Source organism: Eumetopias jubatus, unplaced genomic scaffold, assembly GCF_037043125.1.
Source record: "Eumetopias jubatus isolate StellerSeaLion01/CBP00866 unplaced genomic scaffold, mEumJub1_p1.0 scaffold_10, whole genome shotgun sequence".
Lineage (NCBI taxonomy): Eukaryota > Metazoa > Chordata > Mammalia > Carnivora > Otariidae > Eumetopias > Eumetopias jubatus.
In genome coordinates this window covers 124,805,500-124,822,432 of record NW_028274816.1, presented here as the reverse complement: position 1 = coordinate 124,822,432, position 16,933 = coordinate 124,805,500, and the positions used below count along the sequence as shown (strand labels likewise).

At 55.3% G+C, this 16,933-nt stretch overlaps 2 protein-coding genes across 5 annotated transcripts; both read left to right on the top strand.

Annotated features, from left to right (window-relative positions):
- The first annotated feature begins 998 nt into the window (after positions 1 to 998).
- On the top strand, positions 999 to 5,511 carry RAB34 (RAB34, member RAS oncogene family). 2 transcript variants are annotated; one of them, XM_028109249.2, is made up of 11 exons: positions 999 to 1,265; positions 2,048 to 2,144; positions 2,351 to 2,442; positions 3,730 to 3,795; positions 3,898 to 3,999; positions 4,106 to 4,170; positions 4,281 to 4,332; positions 4,523 to 4,604; positions 4,692 to 4,782; positions 4,915 to 5,022; positions 5,105 to 5,511. In XM_028109249.2, the coding sequence occupies exons 1-11, from the start codon at positions 1,120 to 1,122 to the stop codon at positions 5,170 to 5,172; spliced, it is 969 nt and encodes a 322-aa protein (XP_027965050.1). In that variant the 5' UTR covers positions 999 to 1,119; the 3' UTR covers positions 5,173 to 5,511. The 2 variants fall into 2 exon arrangements, with proteins under 2 accessions (XP_027965050.1, XP_087884518.1); XM_088028392.1 differs by lacking the exon at positions 999 to 1,265 and having other exon boundaries at positions 2,012 to 2,144.
- Positions 5,512 to 8,710: 3,199 nt separating this feature from the next.
- On the top strand, positions 8,711 to 16,785 carry PROCA1 (protein interacting with cyclin A1). 3 transcript variants are annotated; one of them, XM_028109422.2, is made up of 5 exons: positions 8,711 to 9,151; positions 13,453 to 13,539; positions 15,384 to 15,519; positions 15,802 to 15,960; positions 16,047 to 16,785. In XM_028109422.2, exons 1-5 carry the CDS (start codon positions 9,064 to 9,066, stop codon positions 16,699 to 16,701), a joined length of 1,125 nt encoding a protein of 374 aa, XP_027965223.1. In that variant the 5' UTR covers positions 8,711 to 9,063; the 3' UTR covers positions 16,702 to 16,785. The 3 variants fall into 3 exon arrangements, with proteins under 3 accessions (XP_027965223.1, XP_027965224.1, XP_027965226.1); XM_028109423.2 differs by lacking the exon at positions 13,453 to 13,539; XM_028109425.2 differs by lacking the exon at positions 15,802 to 15,960.
- The last annotated feature ends 148 nt before the right edge of the window (positions 16,786 to 16,933 follow it).

Sequence of the window (16,933 nt, the reverse complement as noted above, 5' to 3'; positions counted from 1 at the left end):
TTCGGGGTCCTTGGTTCCAGCCCTGCATGGAGCTCCCCCCTCAGCGGGGAGGCTGCTTTTCCCTCTTGCTCTGCCCCTCCCCCTGCTTATGCTCGCTCTCTCTCTCTCAAAAAGAAAAAAAGAAAGAACGAACTTCAGGAAATTATCTGGTCCAAGTCCCTCTAACAACTTCTGTGGAAATTTAGTCCAGAGTGGGGATGTGGCTTATCAATAACACAGGGATTTGGTGGCAGAAAAAGTCAAGTCAGGCAGAGGGGAGGAGAAAAGTATTGTAGAAGGTGGTCATATCTACCCCCTCTTTACCTGTGACTGTCAGATTTCGTGCGTTTTCCTGATAATACTCTAGGGCTCACTAGTTCTTGTGAATAATTTCATTCACCGTTCCCTCCCTTCCCCCCCCCCAGGGTTTTATTTATTTATTCATTCGTGAGAGACAGAAAGAGAGAGGCAGAGGGAGAAGCAGGCTCCCAAGGAGCAGGGAGCCCGATGCGGGACTCGATCCCAGGACCCTGGGATCATGACCTGAGCCGAAGGCAGACGCTTAACCATCTGAGCCACCCAGGTGCCCCACAGTCCCCTCCCTTCAAGTAGTCTTCCCTTCCCTGCTCCAGGCCATGTCTGCATCCTCGAATTCGGTTCCCGACACAACAGGTAAAGCTTGGGTTTGCTTTTCTGAGGGTCTGTGTGACCCTACACTTTCTATCTTCCTCCTCCCCTCTTTCGAACCAGATCTCCCCTTTGACGGTGAGAATTATTGTGTGGTACACTCCTCTCCTATCTTGCAGAACTGCAAAATGGAAATGGTGTCCTTGGGGGTAAGATTCCAATGGGATCAGACAGAACGCTGGTACCAGGGCGGAGGCCCCTAGTCCCGGAGCAGCGACCTACCTAAAGGGCGAAGTTTCAGATCCACCTAGTCCTTCTTTAGACTCCATTGGGGGAGGCAGGTTGGTCTTCAGCCTCCCACCCTTCAGCCTACACGGGAGCCTTGAAGGAAGACACCCCAGACTTTGGACATCTCTTTCCTCGGTGGGCATCCCATTCCGACCCTGGCATCCCCTGTCGGCTCTCCCCCACCCCACTCCATCCCGGGCAGAAGGGCGAGCGGGGGCAGACTCTATGAGTCACGTCCTGGGTCTGGAGTTGAGGAGGGAAGCGCCGCCTCTCCTTGGGCCCCTTCTCTCCTCCTTTCCCCTCCCCGCCGGTTCCTGGCCCAGCCAGATACTGCGCAGCAATCACCGATTCTCCATCACCAATTTGACTGGGTAAGGGTCCGCTTGGAGCCGGAGGCCGGCCCAGAGGCGCAGGGAAGAGCGACCTGGGGGACTTTGACCTGGGCGGGTTCCAGCCTGGGTGGAGGCGGTCCTGGTGCCCGTGAGGCGTCTGGCAGGGTACCCAGAGCTGGGGAAGCGCAGTGGGGAGGAGAGGAGGGGGAGGCTGGGACAGGCTGCGAGGCCGGGAGCTGCCGGGAGAGGGGCAGGGGGCGGCCCTTCTCCAGGAATTTCCGGGGATCATGTTACAGCGCTCGCGAAGGGAGAGCGGAGTGGGACGCCGGGCCTGCAGCGGACTGGGCCCCTGGCCCCCTCCTCCAGCAGGCCGCGGGCCTTGCAGCGCCATCCCTGCCCACACTGACCCCGTGCGGCGGGGCCGCACCGCGCCCCCGGGCGTCTCTGTTATGGTAGGGCCGCCTCAACCCCGAGCTGTCGTCGGGTCACCGCGGCCCCGAGTCATTGTAGGAACTATCCGGCCCCGAGTTATTGTGGGGTCTGCGCGGGCCCGGGCCCCCCCGGACGGGACTCCCCGCCCCCATTTGGAGGCGGAGGAGTCTCCCCGCCCCCGAGTCGTCGTCGGGACGCCTCGGGCCCGGGTGATTGTGGGTTCGCCCCGGCCCCGGATGATCGTCTCATCCCCGTGGCCTGCTGTTGTCGTAGCGTCCCCAAGGCAGCGGGCTCCCGTAGGCTCCCCGTGGCCCAGAGTTATAGTCGGGACACCCCGGTCGCGGGTGATTGTCGGGTCTCCACGGGCCCGGGTCGCTGGGGCGGATCAGGCCCCCGCGCCTTCTCGGGGCTCCCCGCAAGGCCGCAGGCGAGATGAACATTCTGGCGCCGGTGCGGAGGGACCGCGTCCTGGCGGAGCTGCCCCAGGTAGGCGCCAGGGCCACGTCGGGCTTCTGGCTGGGGTGGGGTGTGGGCGGGGAGGAGGCGGTACCAGATCAGTTAGAGGCTTGGGCCCAACCCTGCCGCCCAGCTAGGTCTGCTGCTTCTGGGTGGTCCCCTACCCCCGCCCAGGGCAGCTTGGCTGCGGGACGTGGGCCAGGAGTGGGTGAGTCCCATTCTCTTCTATTCCTCAGTGCCTGAGGAAGGAGGCCGCTTTGCACGTGCACAAAGACTTCCACCCCCGCGTCACCTGCGCTTGCCAGGAGCACCGGACAGGCACCGTGGGGTGAGTTAGACATCCTTAACGAAGAAAGGAAGTCTCAATCAAAGCTAGGGTATACACGCACCCCCTGGGGCTCCGTTTCAGCCTCTACCAGTTATATGGTAATTCCACCTTTTTTACACTCGTGCGTTCTCCCTTTTCTTCCCAGCAAGGTTGTGATGAGTCCTATGAAATGGGGTGGGGTAGAGAGGCGGCAGTTGACTTCCTGACACAGAGAGGGTACTCAACAGGAGAGGGTGGTCACCAGCTCACCTTCCCACATACCATCCATTTGAGCCCCAGGGCAGGGGGCTGTGCCTGTAGGGATGTGTCCTGCTATGGGTGAAAGAAGGTAGTACTGATAACATTGGCGTGCCATTAACTGAGTGTTTACTGTGTACCAGGCAGTGTGTTGGTTACTATTACTGTCTTTTATTAAATGGAAAACACCATCACTTTTAAGATGTATCCTGATTTCAGAGATGTTTGAAATGTGTGTGGGGAGAGTGAAGAGAGGAATACCTTTATCTCAGAATATAGGACATTTATCTCATTTTTTTAAAAAAGGCTTTATTTATTTGACAGAGAGCGACACAGCAAGAGAAGGAACACAAGCAGGGGGAGCGGGAGAGGGAGAAGCAGGCTTCCGGCTGAGCAGGGAGCCCAATAGGGGGCTCGATCCCAGGACGCTGGGGTCATGACCTGAGCCGAAGGCAGACATCCAACGACTGAGCCACCCAGGCACCCCGGACATTTATCTAATTTTAACCTTCACAACAGGGGCGCCTGGGTGGGTCAGTCGTTAAGCGTCTGCCTTCGGCTCAGGTCATGATCTCAGGGTCCTGGGATCGAACCTCGCATCGGGCTCCCTGCTCTGTGGAAAGCCTGCTTCTCCCTCTCCTGCTCCCTCTGCTTGTGTTCCGTCTCTCGATGTGTCTCTCTTTGTCAAAGAAATAAATAAAATCTTAAAAAAAAAACCCAAAAAACCTTCACAACAACCCAATAGAGTATATACTCAATCTCCACTTAACAAATGTTGAAACTGAGGCTCAGAGAGGCTAAGTAATTTGTCCTAAGTCACACAGCTAGTAGATGTAAGAACTGGGATTCAAATTCCTGTCTCTCTGATGTTGAACCACAAAACACTCTTCTGGAAGCATATGTGTCCAGGCAAGCTGCCTGGGAGGCCTCGTGTCTATGGTAACCTCAGCCTTGGTGCAGCTAACTTTATAGACTTAGTAGGGAGCATTGAGACTCCCTAGGCTGCAAGAGCTAGTGCTCACTTCTCCTGCCCCCTTTTGTGTCCTACAGATTTAAGATCTCCAAAGTCATTGTGGTGGGGGATCTGTCAGTGGGGAAGACTTGTCTCATTAATAGGTAAGAAGGTGCTCTAGTTGAGCTGGATTGGGCCGGGCAGGGTTTGGCCAGACCTAGCCAGGTGGGCTGGGCTCAGGGCCAGAGCATCTCGTGCTCCCTCAGGTTCTGCAAAGATACTTTTGATAAGAATTACAAGGCCACCATTGGAGTGGACTTTGAGATGGAACGATTTGAGGTGCTGGGCGTCCCCTTCAGTCTGCAGCTGTGAGTGCCTCCTCCACACCTCCCAGCCCTTCCTTCCCCCAGCACCTGAACCCCACCTCACGCCCTCCTCCCACATACCTGTGTTGTACCCCCTCCTTCCTCCCAGCTGGGATACCGCTGGACAGGAGAGGTTCAAGTGCATTGCATCAACCTATTACCGAGGAGCTCAAGGTAAGGGCCTCAGTGAAGTGGGGCAGGCGGGTGTTCCTGGTCTCTAATCTAGGGCTGGGGGGATTTGGGAAATGAGCTGGTAATGTCAGTTGTCTTTGCCGCTTTTCCAGCCATCATCATTGTCTTCAACCTGAATGATGTGGCCTCCTTGGAACATACCAAGTATGTGGGGATGCTGAGCTACAGTGGGGGCTCCAGGAAGAGAGGGTTGAGAAAAGAGGGGTGGTCAGGAGCATTAGTAGAGAAGGAAAAGAATGCATCGAGGACCAGGGAGAGTGTGATGGGCATATGAGTGCCACCGGGAGAAGCCTCTCCAGCTCACTCATCCTTGATTGTCTACCCTCTGTGGCAGACAATGGCTCACTGATGCACTCAAGGAGAATGACCCGTCCAGTGTGCTTCTCTTCCTTGTGGGTTCCAAGAAGGACTTGAGTGTGAGTGTGTCAGTAGGGGAGGAGCGGCTTCCAGCCCGGTCAGGGGACCCTGCCCCCCCTTGCCATCTGACTCTGACCTTCCCTCAGACTCCTGCTCAGTATGTGCTGATGGAGAAAGATGCACTCAAGGTGGCCCAAGAGATGAAGGCTGAGTACTGGGCGGTCTCATCTCTCACTGGTGAGTCAGAGGCTTCAGGTCTTCTGCTGTGGCGCTCCTGTCCACCTGGCCTCTCATTCCTGCCCTTTCAACTGTGCCTAGTGACTCGAGGCCTGGAACGGCCCCTGAGCACCCATCTGCCCCATGCATCAGGTGAAAATGTCCGGGAATTCTTCTTCCGTGTGGCGGCGCTGACCTTTGAAGCCAACGTGCTGGCTGAGCTGGAGAAATCGGGGGCCCGGCGCATTGGGGATGTTGTCCGTGAGTGCCTGCCTGGATGGGGGTGGTAGAGAGCACGGGGAACCTCTGATCCCCACTTCACATATTTCCCGGCCTTCTTCAGGCATCCATAGTGAGGACAGCAACCTCTACCTAACTGCCAGCAAGAAGAAGCCCACATGTTGCCCGTGAGCGGTAAGGGGGCTGTCCAGAGCCTGCCCAGCCCTGGTGCACTGTGCCACCTTGACTGCCCTAGAGCTCGACCCTGGACATTTGCACTGATTGTTTTTCCAGACCAAAGAGCTGCCCCTTGGTGGCAGTACCCCTGGAGGGGTAGCGGGGACCATGCTAGTCGCTCCCCGCCCCGGGCACCGTGCCAAAGACTAGATGTCTCCCCCCTCCTTTGGGGGGCTCTCCAGGGTGCCCAGCAGTGGAGAGGTAATCCCTGCTGCTTTTGCTTAGCCTGCTGGGCCCTTTTGAGTATGAGGATGCTTAATGATCCCAGCCTCACACTGTGCCTTATGCATTAAAATCTCTGTTATTAGCAGTTTGGGGACTGGAGTCCTTTGTTGGGGATGAGGGAGGTGGAATGGGCAGGGCTGGATGGCTATCTTGGGACTGGAGCTTCCTGCTGGATTCTGGCCATCCCTGGCCCCTGGGCAGGATCTAGACAGGCTAGGAGCTGAGGAACCACATTTTGGAGGGCTGTACTGGACTCTAAGTGGTTGGCTTTCAGAGCTCTTTCCTTTGGTTCCTCATCCCCAACTGTGTCCCCCCTACTTGGTGCTTATTCCCAAATTTCTACCACTGGATAATTGTTTTCTTTTTTTCACCCCCTTCCTGCTTTCCCTTTAAAAAAATACTTCTCCGAGGAGAACACAGTAAGAAGTGATTGAGTTTTGGATGCTCTTTGGGTTGACCAGAAGGCCCAGGGCGGGTAGGGGTTTGGCTCTTACTCAGAAGATATGTTACCTAGGGACGCCTGGGGCTCAGTTGGTTAAGCATCTGCCTTCGGTTCAGGTCATGATCCCAGGGTCCTGGGATCGAGTCCTGAATCGGGCTCCTTGCTTGGTGGGGAGCCTGCTTCTCCCTCTGCCTGCCGCTCCCCCTGCTTGTGCTTGCTTACTTGCTCTCTCTCTCTCTGACAAATAAATAAAGTCTTAAAAAAAATGTGCTAATATCTATTTAACATTATTAGTGATATAAGCATAAATTTATGAGTAGTGTCTTTTTACATTTTAAAACCTGATTAACTAAATAAAACAAACAGCATAGGGGCACCTGGCTGGCTCACTAGGTAGAGCATGTGACTCTTGATCTCACGATCGTGAGTTCAAACCCCATGTTAGGTAGGCCTAGAGCTTACTTTAAAAAAGAAAAAAAGAAAAAGAAGAGAAAAAAACCAGCATACCTTTTTCCCTCTTCAAAAAGAAAAAGACATGCTCTGAGTCAGGAGGTCCCCCATTTGAGTCCTCACTGTTCCTCTTCAATCACTTCTCACTGTGTTCTCCTCAGAGAAGTTTTACTTATTTATTTTCAAAATTTATCCATTTATTTTAGAGAGAGTGAGTGCACATGCACAGGCAGTTAGAGGGGCAGAGGGAGAGGGAGAAGCAGACTCCCCACTGAGCAGGGAGCCCAGCTGGGGCTCCATTGCAGGACCCTGAGATCATGACCTGAGCTGAAATCAAGGGTCAGATGCTCAACCAAATGAGCCACCCAGGGGCCCCAAAGAGAAGTATTTTTTAAAGCGAAGGCAGGAAGGGAGTGAAAAAAAAAGAAAATTATCCAGTGGTAAAAATTTGGAAATAAGCACCAAGTGGGACACAGTTGGGGATAAGGAACTAAAGGAAAGAGCTCTCAGACTCCCGGGCAAATCACTTATCCTCTGTGTCTCAGTTTCCTCATCTGTAAAATCAGGCTGATAATACTGATGAGGTTTCATGGATGAAATAAGGTAAAACACTAACACACACTGGAAGAGCTCAAAAACCTTAACTATTGGGTGCCTGGGTGGCTCAGTTGGTTGGGCGACTGCCTTCGGCTCAGGGTCATGGTCCTGGAGTCCCGGGATCGAGTCCCGCATCGGGCTCCCTGCTGGGCGGGGAGTCTGCTTCTCCCTCTGACCCTCCCCCCTCTCATGCTCTCTCTATCTCATTCTCTCTCTCAAATAAATAAATAAATAAAATATTAAAACAAACAAACAAACAAAACCCTAAACTATTAAAACTGATTGGAGGGAAGAGTGGCGAAGAACCTGGCTCCCTTTCGACATCTGACCCAGAGTCAGATTGGCTGGAAGTATCTCAGACATCTGGACCAACAATGGTGGGACACCTGTGGCCTCAGGTGTCATCCTGAGAGGCCATGGAGGGTCAAGATTAGGACACAGACCCAGGCTCCCAGTCCGCAAGTGCTCTGTCCACATGCCTGGTACCATTCTCACCAAACCATTGTCCTGGAAGGGCTGGCTTTTCTGCCTACTCCTCTCCTGGCTTCAACTTTCCTGCTGTTCTTAGAGTTGTCTGGAGCTAAGGTGAGAAGGGACGCCTGGGTAGTGGCCCTATCTGCTCAGCCTACTGGGCCTGGAGGAAGGTAAAGGCTGGGACTGCGCAGACAGCAGCAGCTGCAGGAGAGGCCCTGGATGACTGGAGAAAACAGTTTAAACATCATCCTTTCCTCTTTTTTCCATCTGTTGAAGCATATCCTGGCTTAGGGGCCTAGTGACAAGAGGATTTGAGGGGAGTGATGTGTGGAGTGTGGGTGGTACGGCTCTAACACTTTTTCACACTCCCTGGGGTTGTTTTTTCCATGTCTCTTCCCTCACAGGACTGTGCTCCTCACCCCTCTTCTTGTGCAGAGCCTGTAAGTGTGTGTGTGTGTGTGTGTGTGTGTGTGTGTGTGTGCGCGCGTGAGAGAGAGAGAGAGAGAAACCTGCACCACAGAGCTGCTGTGGCATGTTTGTGCTGCATCGGGTGTGGGGATCAGGGGTGTGGTTTGGTTTTCTGGGTGATATCTGCAAGGGGCATGTTCATGTGTGCATATCGCAGTAGTCCGTATGTGAGATTTTTTATGTATGCAACGTGTGTGATCGATGCGCGTGCAGTGTATATGCTGTATTTAAGGGTGTGAGGGGTGTGTGTAGTACGTTACTATGAATGCCGCGGCCCTGCTCCGCGTCACAGGCAAGCCTATGGAGACACGTGTGGTTGCGTGAATGAAATAAGATAAAGCACTAACATACATAGGAAGAGCTCAGAAACCTTAATGATTTTAATAACTGTTTGGGGGAACAGTAACCGAGACCCTGGCTCTATGTTGCCATCTTTATTGGGCAGTATTGTCTCTGGGACCGGGTGCTTGCGGGGGCTAGGAGGGAACGCGGGAAGGGGGCCTTGGGGGTGGGCACCACGAGGGGCTGGGAGCCGACACCAAGTCCTCATCTTGAGAACTGGGCCTTGGGCTCCTGTGGAGGGGCCTGAGGGCAGAAAGAGAGAACACGCGCGAACGCGAGCGAGCCAGACACGGCCCCGCTCCAGAGCGAGAGGGAGCTCGGAGACGCCGGGCTGGCTGCGGGGAGGCGGGCGGGGCTCTAGCACCGCGGCTGGGTTCCGAAGGCTTGGGAGGGGCTGGATTGCGGCGGAAGTTGGAGGTTGAGAGAATGGCTGGGGCGGGGCTAAGAACGGGGTAGGGGCGGGGCTAAGGTCTGGGGGTAGGACTAAGAGCTGGGAGTAGGTCTGGAGAGGAACTAGGGATGGGACTGAGGGCTGGGTCTGAGCGGCCGAGCTAAGGTTTAGGCCTGAGATAAAGAGGTGGTACTAAGGTTAAAGGTGGGACAAAGAGGGGCCTGGAAGGAGCTGGGAGGCCCCGGATGAAGAGCGCGGCTGAAGCTTAGATTTGGGCTAAGACAACGCAGAGCCAGGGGAAGGTGGAGGGAGGGATTGGACAAGCATGAGGCGAAGTTAAAGGCTGGATTGGGGCGAAGCTGAGATTGGGGTTTACGGTTGGCTCGACCAAGCTGAGGTTCAGGATTGGACTAATGCGAGGAAGAGTCTTGTAGAGACGAGAACTGGGCTGAGAGCGATGTGGGTCAGGACGACACTGAGGATTGAGAGGTGGACTAAGGAAAAGACTGAGGACAATGCCAGCATCTGGGATGAGAGCAGCACTGGTAAAGAGGGGGCGGGGCAGGAGTTTGGGGGTGGGTTTCGATCTTGGGGCGTGGCACCCAAGGAGGGTTTAGAACTGGGACGAGCCGGGCGAAGGAGGCGGGGCTAGGGGCTGGACTGGGGCGGAGTTAGGGCCTGGGGGCGGGCTCACGCCGAGCCGTGGACCAATGACTGAGGACTGGGGTCCTGAGGCCCTGGAGAGTGCCTGCGGGTCCGGCGGAGCCAGTCCGGCTGGAGCCGGAGCTGCCAATCTCTAGTTTATAGGGCTGGAAGGCGTTGCCGTGTTGCCTCCGGAGCCCCGGCCGCCGCCTGAGAAATGCGGGGCCTGGCTGGAGCGCCTGGTCCAGCACCCACCCAGTTGCTAGGCTGGGGAGGGCGGCTCCACTGACTCTGAGGGGAGGAAGGAGTCTGGAGGTTCCACGCGTGACATCACAATCACCGCCATGTGTGGGCGGGGCGAGAGCGGCATTTCCCAAGAGACGCGTGCACACTGCACTGCCTTGCTCCCCCCTTCTCCCTACTTCCCTTCCTTTCTCCCTTTCCCCTCCTTTCCTCCCCCATTCATCTGCTTTGGTGCCCAACCTGGAAGCCCGCCACCTGTGCCACAAGGGCGGGGGGAGCTCCTCAGCCCGCAGGACTGGGAGCATTCTGTACAAATGAGCATCACCTGTGAGTTTTGAGTTAGGGCCCTGCGCCTCGTTGAATGCCCCTCCAAGAAAAAGACCACCAGCCTCCCTCTTCCTTTCAAGCTGTCACTCTCCTCATTTCATTATCAAGTCCGCCTGTGTCCAGCCACAATTACTTCGGCTGCAGGAGCGCTGCACTGCTGTTCCAGTAGGAGCTCTCCTTCTGCCTGTGAAAGTAGAGAGCGGATTACCTGCCTCAGATCTGAGGAGAGTTACTAAACCCCACCCCTTGGCAAACAGAGTTACGATTGTTAGGGCTTCTTGGGGGTTTGAGAGGAGTTAATCAGCTGACTCTCTACAAGCCGCCTTCACGGTGACTCCGGAGAGAGCAAGAACAGTGGAGTCGGATAAAGTAGAGTTTGAATCCTGACCCTCACGGTCCAGGCTGGATCTGGGAGGTTGTGAAGTCAGGATTGAGTCAAACCAGAGGATGAAGAATTGGCTGTGTTGGAGCTGAAAAGCAGGTGCAGTAGGGAAGTGACAGCAGGTTGGGTTTTGGATAGGAAGCCCAAGTAGATAGGGCTGAAAGAGCACGGGAACAGCTCATACAGAGCCAGGAAGATTGGGTTTGACTCCCACCTCTACCATCTATTAACTTGTGTCTTTACTTTTTTTTTTTTTAAGATTTTATTTATTTATTTGACAGAGACAGCAAGAGAGGGAACACAAGCAGGGGGAGTGGGAGAGGGAGAAGCAGGCTTCCCGCCGAGCGGGGAGCCCGATGCGGGGCTTGATCCCAGGACCCTGGGATCATGACCTGAGCCGAAGGCAGATGCTTAACGACTGAGCCACCCAGGCGCCCCATTAACTTGTGTCTTTGGACAGGTTTTTTATCCTGAGTCTCTGAGCCCCCATCGATAGAATGGATTGTGGTGAGGATTTCGAATCAAAGGCATATTTTAAAAGCCCAGCACAGTACCTAATGTTGGGAAGATGCTCATCCTGGGTCAATTTTCTTCTTCTAGAAAAGTCTCCTGCTTTGAACCCTGGGCAGAATCTCTAACGCTATAGCTTCTTTGTGATTCCAATAGAGGGTTTGTTTTATTCTACTCATGTAGCCATTCAACCAACCAACATTTACTGGGCACTTTTCATGTCCCAGGACTCGCAGATACAAAGGCAGATAAAATATGGGCCTTGTTCACATGTTGCCATAGAGTAAGTGCATGAAGTACCGCGGGAGGGTAAAGGGGCACAAGACATGTGTGACCAATTCTACTTGGGTAGATAACATTGTTCTTTCCAAGATGAACAGGTATTTCTGGGGAGGGAGAGGCAGGAGAGAAGGAATGGAGAAGCGAGGGGTGGGAAGAAGGATGAATGCATGGGAGAAACGTATAACTGAGGAAGGAACCAGGGCCTGGGGCCTGGGGGGTCAGTTATATCATGATAAGGAGTTTCACTTCATCCTGAAGGCAGTGGATGGCTGTTGAACAGAAGGAATGTGGTAGACCACTTGGTATTCTAGAAAACTCAGTTTGGCTGCATTGTGAAGACTGCATGAGGGTAGTGAAACAGAAGGCAGGGAGGCCAGGTAGGAGGCTCCTGCAGTGGTTTTAGGGATCATGGAGGTCTGAATCAGGACAGAGGCAGGTGTGGGGGGCAGGTAGGCATGGCAAGACTTGGTCATCAAGTTGGTGTAGAGGTGAAGGAAAGAATGATTCCCAGATTTCTAGCTGAGGTGTCTGTTCCTCTCTGAAATGGAAGAGACAAGAGGAGATGGTTTATGGAGGGTGAGGAGAAGATGATAGGCTTGTGTGGGACATGCTGGTCTAAGATGTTTTGGGAAAGTCCAAGAGGATATAGACGGTGCTCAGGAAAGCAGTCTGGATTGGAGACCCTGATTTTTGTCATTTTTTTGGTGGATGTTGAAACCATGTAAGTGGATGACATTATCCAAGAGAAGGCTATAGAGTCTTTGAGAAGGAGGTCAAACACAGAACCCTGGTAATCACCAATTTGAGGGGTGCAGCAGAGGAAAAGGAAACCACAAAGAAGTCAGGAAAGAACTAAACAGCTAGTCAGAGAAGGAAGGCAGATGAGATGAGAGAGGCCTGTCATGGGAGTCAGAAGAACAGTTTGCAGGAGAAAAGAGATTGATTGGTCAACAGTGTCAGGTGAGATGAGACGAAAAGAAGGCCACTGGGTTTAGCTATTAGGAAATCGTTGGTGGGGGGGAGGGCACCTGGCTGGCTCAGTCCATAGAGCATAGGACTCTTGATCTCGGGGTTGTGAGTTCAAGCCCCATGTTGGACATAGAGATTACTTTAAAAAAATAATTAAAAAAAAGAAAAAAGAAAAAAAAAGGAAATCGTTGGTGGCCTTTGCCTGGGCTTTTTTTTTTTTTTTTATTTGAGTGAGAGAGAATGAGAGATAGAGAGCACGAGAGGGAAGAGGGTCAGAGGGAGAAGCAGACTCCCCGCCGAGCAGGGAGCCCGATGTGGGACTCGATCCCGGGACTCCAGGATCATGACCTGAGCCGAAGGCAGTCGCTTAACCAACTGAGCCACCCAGGCACCCGAGCCTGGGCTTTTTTGATAGAAGGGCCCAGTAGCTGCCATGTTGTATGTGGCTGGCATGGAAGAGAGGTGGAGACTCTGAGCTCACTGAAGATAGGGACTGGGCCGCCTTCACTGGTGCCTAGTGAAGCTAACATGTCTGTTAAATGAAGGAGTGAATAAACCTGGATTGAAAAGGAAGAGAGTGGTAGAGGGAGAAACGGGGTTTATAGAGTGTTTTGTTTAAAGATATTCATTGCCTGTAAGGAAAAAACAAAAACAGTGAAGAGGTGGAAATTCTGGCTGAGACCTAGAATTCAGGTGCTTTGGGCAGGAGGAAGGTGGAGGGATACTTCCCCAGGCTGGAGGACAGTTGATGAGGGTGGGAGCAGCCTCAGGTAATGCTGGTGCAATGAGCTGAGGGGAACAGCAGCAGGGCAGGAACTTCCAGGAAGGTGCTGGAAGTTTCATTCATTCATTCATTAAATACATTTTGGGTACTTACTGAGCTGTGGAAAATAGAAGGAGCTGACCAGGGACCTGTAGAAAGATGACCAAGTGCCACCGAAGGCCCTGCTAAAGTCCCCCACGCAATCAGCTCAAGGAGCAGGACTCAGCTCTGATGCCTCAAAGGACAAAGCTAATTGGGGGAAAGCAAGGCAAGTGGCAGATTCTGCCTTTGTTGCTGATGGAGCTGTGGCCCCAGCCGAGGGACACCGTCTGACCAGCCTCCACACGCCCTGGGAATTCCTGGAATCGTCCCTCCTTGCCTAGGTTCTGGCTCACTCCCATTCGTCACTCCAGACTCCGCTCCTCTTATGCCTCTTCCAGGAAGTCTTCCTCATCACCTCCCACCCCCAGCCCTGCTGCTCTTGTTCTCTGCTCCCACAGGCCTTCCGCCCACCTCCTCCCTTCCCATCAGTGTCTGCATCGTGCCGCTGCCCTGAACTGTTTGTCTTCTGTGTCCCTCTCCTCTCCTTGAGGACAGGGGCTGTTGGTTTTTTTTTTTTTTTAATTTCCCCGCATCTCCAGGGCGTGGGTGGAGCTTGTCAGGGAATGTTTGAGGCATGAATGGCATGGGGAGGGGGCTGCCGCCGCCGCCACTCTGGACTCTCTCAGACGTAAACAGGTTACCCGGCTGGGGGAGAGGACATCGGCTGGCTGGTGTGCCATCTAGCACCGAAGCATCTACCTTCTCCTCTGAAGGTGGGTCTGGGGTTCCCCACCCCTCCCACTTGGGAAAACTTGACACTTGGTGGCAGGCGGGAGGGAGGGAAGTGTTTGGTCCTGAACAGGTTACCCAGCTGCCCCAGCCCCAGCCCATCCCCTACTCCTGCCAGGCCCAGGCTGGGAGGGCTCATTCCCCATTCCCCGAGGCCACAATCACCCCCATCTTTGGCCTAGCACTTTAGGGGCACAGATTTCTTTGACATATAAACTGAGCCCTCTCAACAATCCTGCAAAATACGTATTACTGCCATCCCCATTTTATGGATAGGGAAATGAAGGCTCAGAGAAGTAACTTGCCCTGGGATGCCCAGCTAGTAAGTGACAGAGCCAAGACTTGTACTCAGGCCGGTCTGATGTCAAGTACAGGGCACGTGCCACTCTGCTGCCCCTTGCCCCCAGTTCAGCAGTGCTGAAGAAGGTGGTGGCAGTGGTGATCCAAGGTCCGGCCTCACATGCCTTATTCCCCCCCAGGATGGAAAGGGGGCACGGGCAGAGAAGCAGAAAGGGAGGCCCACCAAGTGGTCAGGGGTGGATGGGGGACCCAGGGCCCTCACGGCCTTGGTGGGGGGAAGGGAAGGGAGGAGGAATGTGGTGCAAAGCTCATACCAAGCTGTTGTCCCCTCATCTCTCAAGTACTTTCAAGGCCACTTGGACTAACACGCCCCCAGCCTGAGTCACCTCCTGGGGCGTGGCCAGTGTGAGGTCTTGTCCCAGTCCACCCTCGTAGAGGCTGGGTAAAGGCTCAGTCCTCCTGGCCTCTCTGGAGGGAGGAAGGCAGCCGTAGTGCCCCAGACCAGGCTGGAACTCATCAGTGCCAGCTCACTTCTTCCTGCAGGGGTGGGTGGAGCTGGAGTCCAAGGGGGGATCTGCAAGAAGGCGCCTTGTTCTCTATGTCCTTGTACGTGAGACCTTGGTCACACGGAGTCACTTCACAGGCTCACCTTTTAGATGGCGGCCCGAGGGAGAGCCGCTGGTAGACTGGAGCCTTGGGCAGGGTCAGAGGGGAGGCGGCGGGGGTAGAGCCTTTCTCCAGGGCTTTCCCCAAATGCCAAATCCTTACCCCAGCGGCTTCTCCGCTGTGTCCACGGTACCTGTGCTGCCTCCAACGGGTGGCCGGGCTCGGGGTGGGGGCTGGTCCTTCAAGTCTGTGGCCCTAAGGAGATGGGATGGGCAACGGGGCCTTGATGAGTGTGGAGCAAAGAGTGAGCACGGGGAATGGGAGGGAAGTGAGAAAGGGAGGAAGGTGTCAGAAGGGAGGAGGATCTTGGAGAAGAGGAGGGGAAAGCAAGCGCCAGAGTCAGGTGGAGAAGCTGAGGGGCCCGACCTTATCTCCCCTCCAGGCCACAGCAGGGCTCGGGGCCGTAGTGACCCTGAGGCTGAGTGGTAGGGACATGGGCCTCCTGGCCTGTGCAGGGCAGGAGGTGGGGGGGGCGGGGGGCTCTGAACCGGTGCTCCTGTCGGTCACGTGGCTCCACGGTCCGCTTCGCCTCCCCCGCCTCCCCCGCCTCCCCCGGCAGCCTGTGGAGGGCCCCAGCAGGTTCAGCAGGAGGCGGGGAGTGGAAGAGGCAGGTGTCATGGGGCAGCAAAGGGGACTCGCTGAGACATTTTCCTGGGAGAGTGTGGGGGAGGATTTGTGCAGGGGACCTGAGGGGAAGGGGGAGTGCTGGGTTCCTACCGGGTGGTTACCACTCTGAAGTAGAAAGCTGCCTAGAAAGCTGCCGGGGAAGGGGAGGGTGGGTGGCAGCAGCTGAATTTGGCGAAGCCTTTAGATTGAGCTCTGGGAGGGGAGACCCAGAGGTGTGCCGCTGTCGCCACCCCAGGTGAATTCAAGGACCCGGACAGGTGCTGCTGGAAACACAAGCAGTGCACTGGGCACATCATCCACCCCTTCACCTCGGACTGTGGCCACCACAACCTGCACCTGCACCCCGTCAGCCACCGTGACTGTGATTCTAGGTAAGGGCCCTCCTCCTTGGGAGACCCGCAGCCCAGGAGAGAGTGCTGGGCAGAGCTAGGCCCACGATTTCCCTGTGGTTCCCCCTTCAGCTTTGCCCTGGTGCTGCTAGCCCGGCCCCAGCTTTGTAAACCTGGCTGTGCTCCAGAGCCATGGGGAGGAGGTCTTTTGGCAGCCTGGGCTGAGTCCAGCAGAGGCCAGCTGTCCCCCGGGCTTCTCGCTCTGGGTCCCCGGGGGGGGAGTCACGGAGGCATGGGAGCCAGGCTGAGTCCTCTGTGTGGCAGGCTGAAGGATTGCCCAGAGAAGACAAATAGCGACAACTCCCGAGATGTGGGCCCAACCTGCTCCCGAGATGAGGGCTCAACATGTTTCAACGCCATCCAGTCCCCTTGCTTTGAGCTCATCCCAGAGGAAGAGTGTGTGGAGCGGTTCTGGTATGGCTGGTGAGTGCTGGCAGGCTGACGGGGCGGCACTAAGGGGCCCCGGCCCCCCCACTGTCAATCTCTCTCCCTGTCCCCCTCCCTCCCAGGGGCAACAGCTACAGGCCTGTCTCTGTGGCAGTGATCTACCATCCAGTCCACCATGACTATGTGGCAGACGACCTGAATGAAGAGGAGGAGGAGGAGGAAGGCCAGGCCCCCATTCCGACCCAGGTGGGGCCCGCCACCGCCGCACCCACTGACACAGGCCCGGGCGCCGTCCCAGGTAGCCCAGACTCAGCAGCTCCCGTCACCATCTGGCGCTCTGAGAGCCCCACGGGGAAGTCCCAGGGCAACAAGGTGATCAAGAAGGTGAAGAAGAAAAAAGAAAAAGAGAAAGACAAGGAAGAGGAGACGGAGGAGAAGGTAAAGCCGAAGAAAAAAGTCAAGAAGAGCAAGTTGATGAAAAAGAAAAGCCCGGTGGAATCGGAATCTTTACCTCCAGACTTGAGCCGATCAGTAAGCCCCAGAGAGTTGACCAGGATGTCTGAGTCCAGCCCAGACAGCCCGGAGGACCTGGAGAGCGAGGACAGTTACAAGGACCCCAGGCGGGAGGAGCCCTCCAGCGAGGATATCGTGGAGTCTTCGTCGCCCAGGAAGAGAGAGAAGAACACGGTCCAGACTAAGAAACCTGGGGCCAAGACCTCACCAGTCAAGAAGGTCAAGAGGAGATCTCCCCCAGCATCAAACCCCAATCTCAGTTGAGGCCAGGGCGTCCAGGGTGAAGAATAAATGCGATCAAGCCTGTAGCAGACCCCCTGCTGCTGTTCTCTCTCCCTCCAACCTGTCCCTGGGGCGGGGGGCGGGGGGTAAGGGGGTGGGCTCTGGGCGTAGCTGGAGCCAAGGGGCCAGGGGGCTGCAGGACTTTCTGAAGGGTAATCTGTCTTTCAGGAGGGAGTCCATGGGAACGTAGGAGGGAGGGCAGAGGGGGACACAG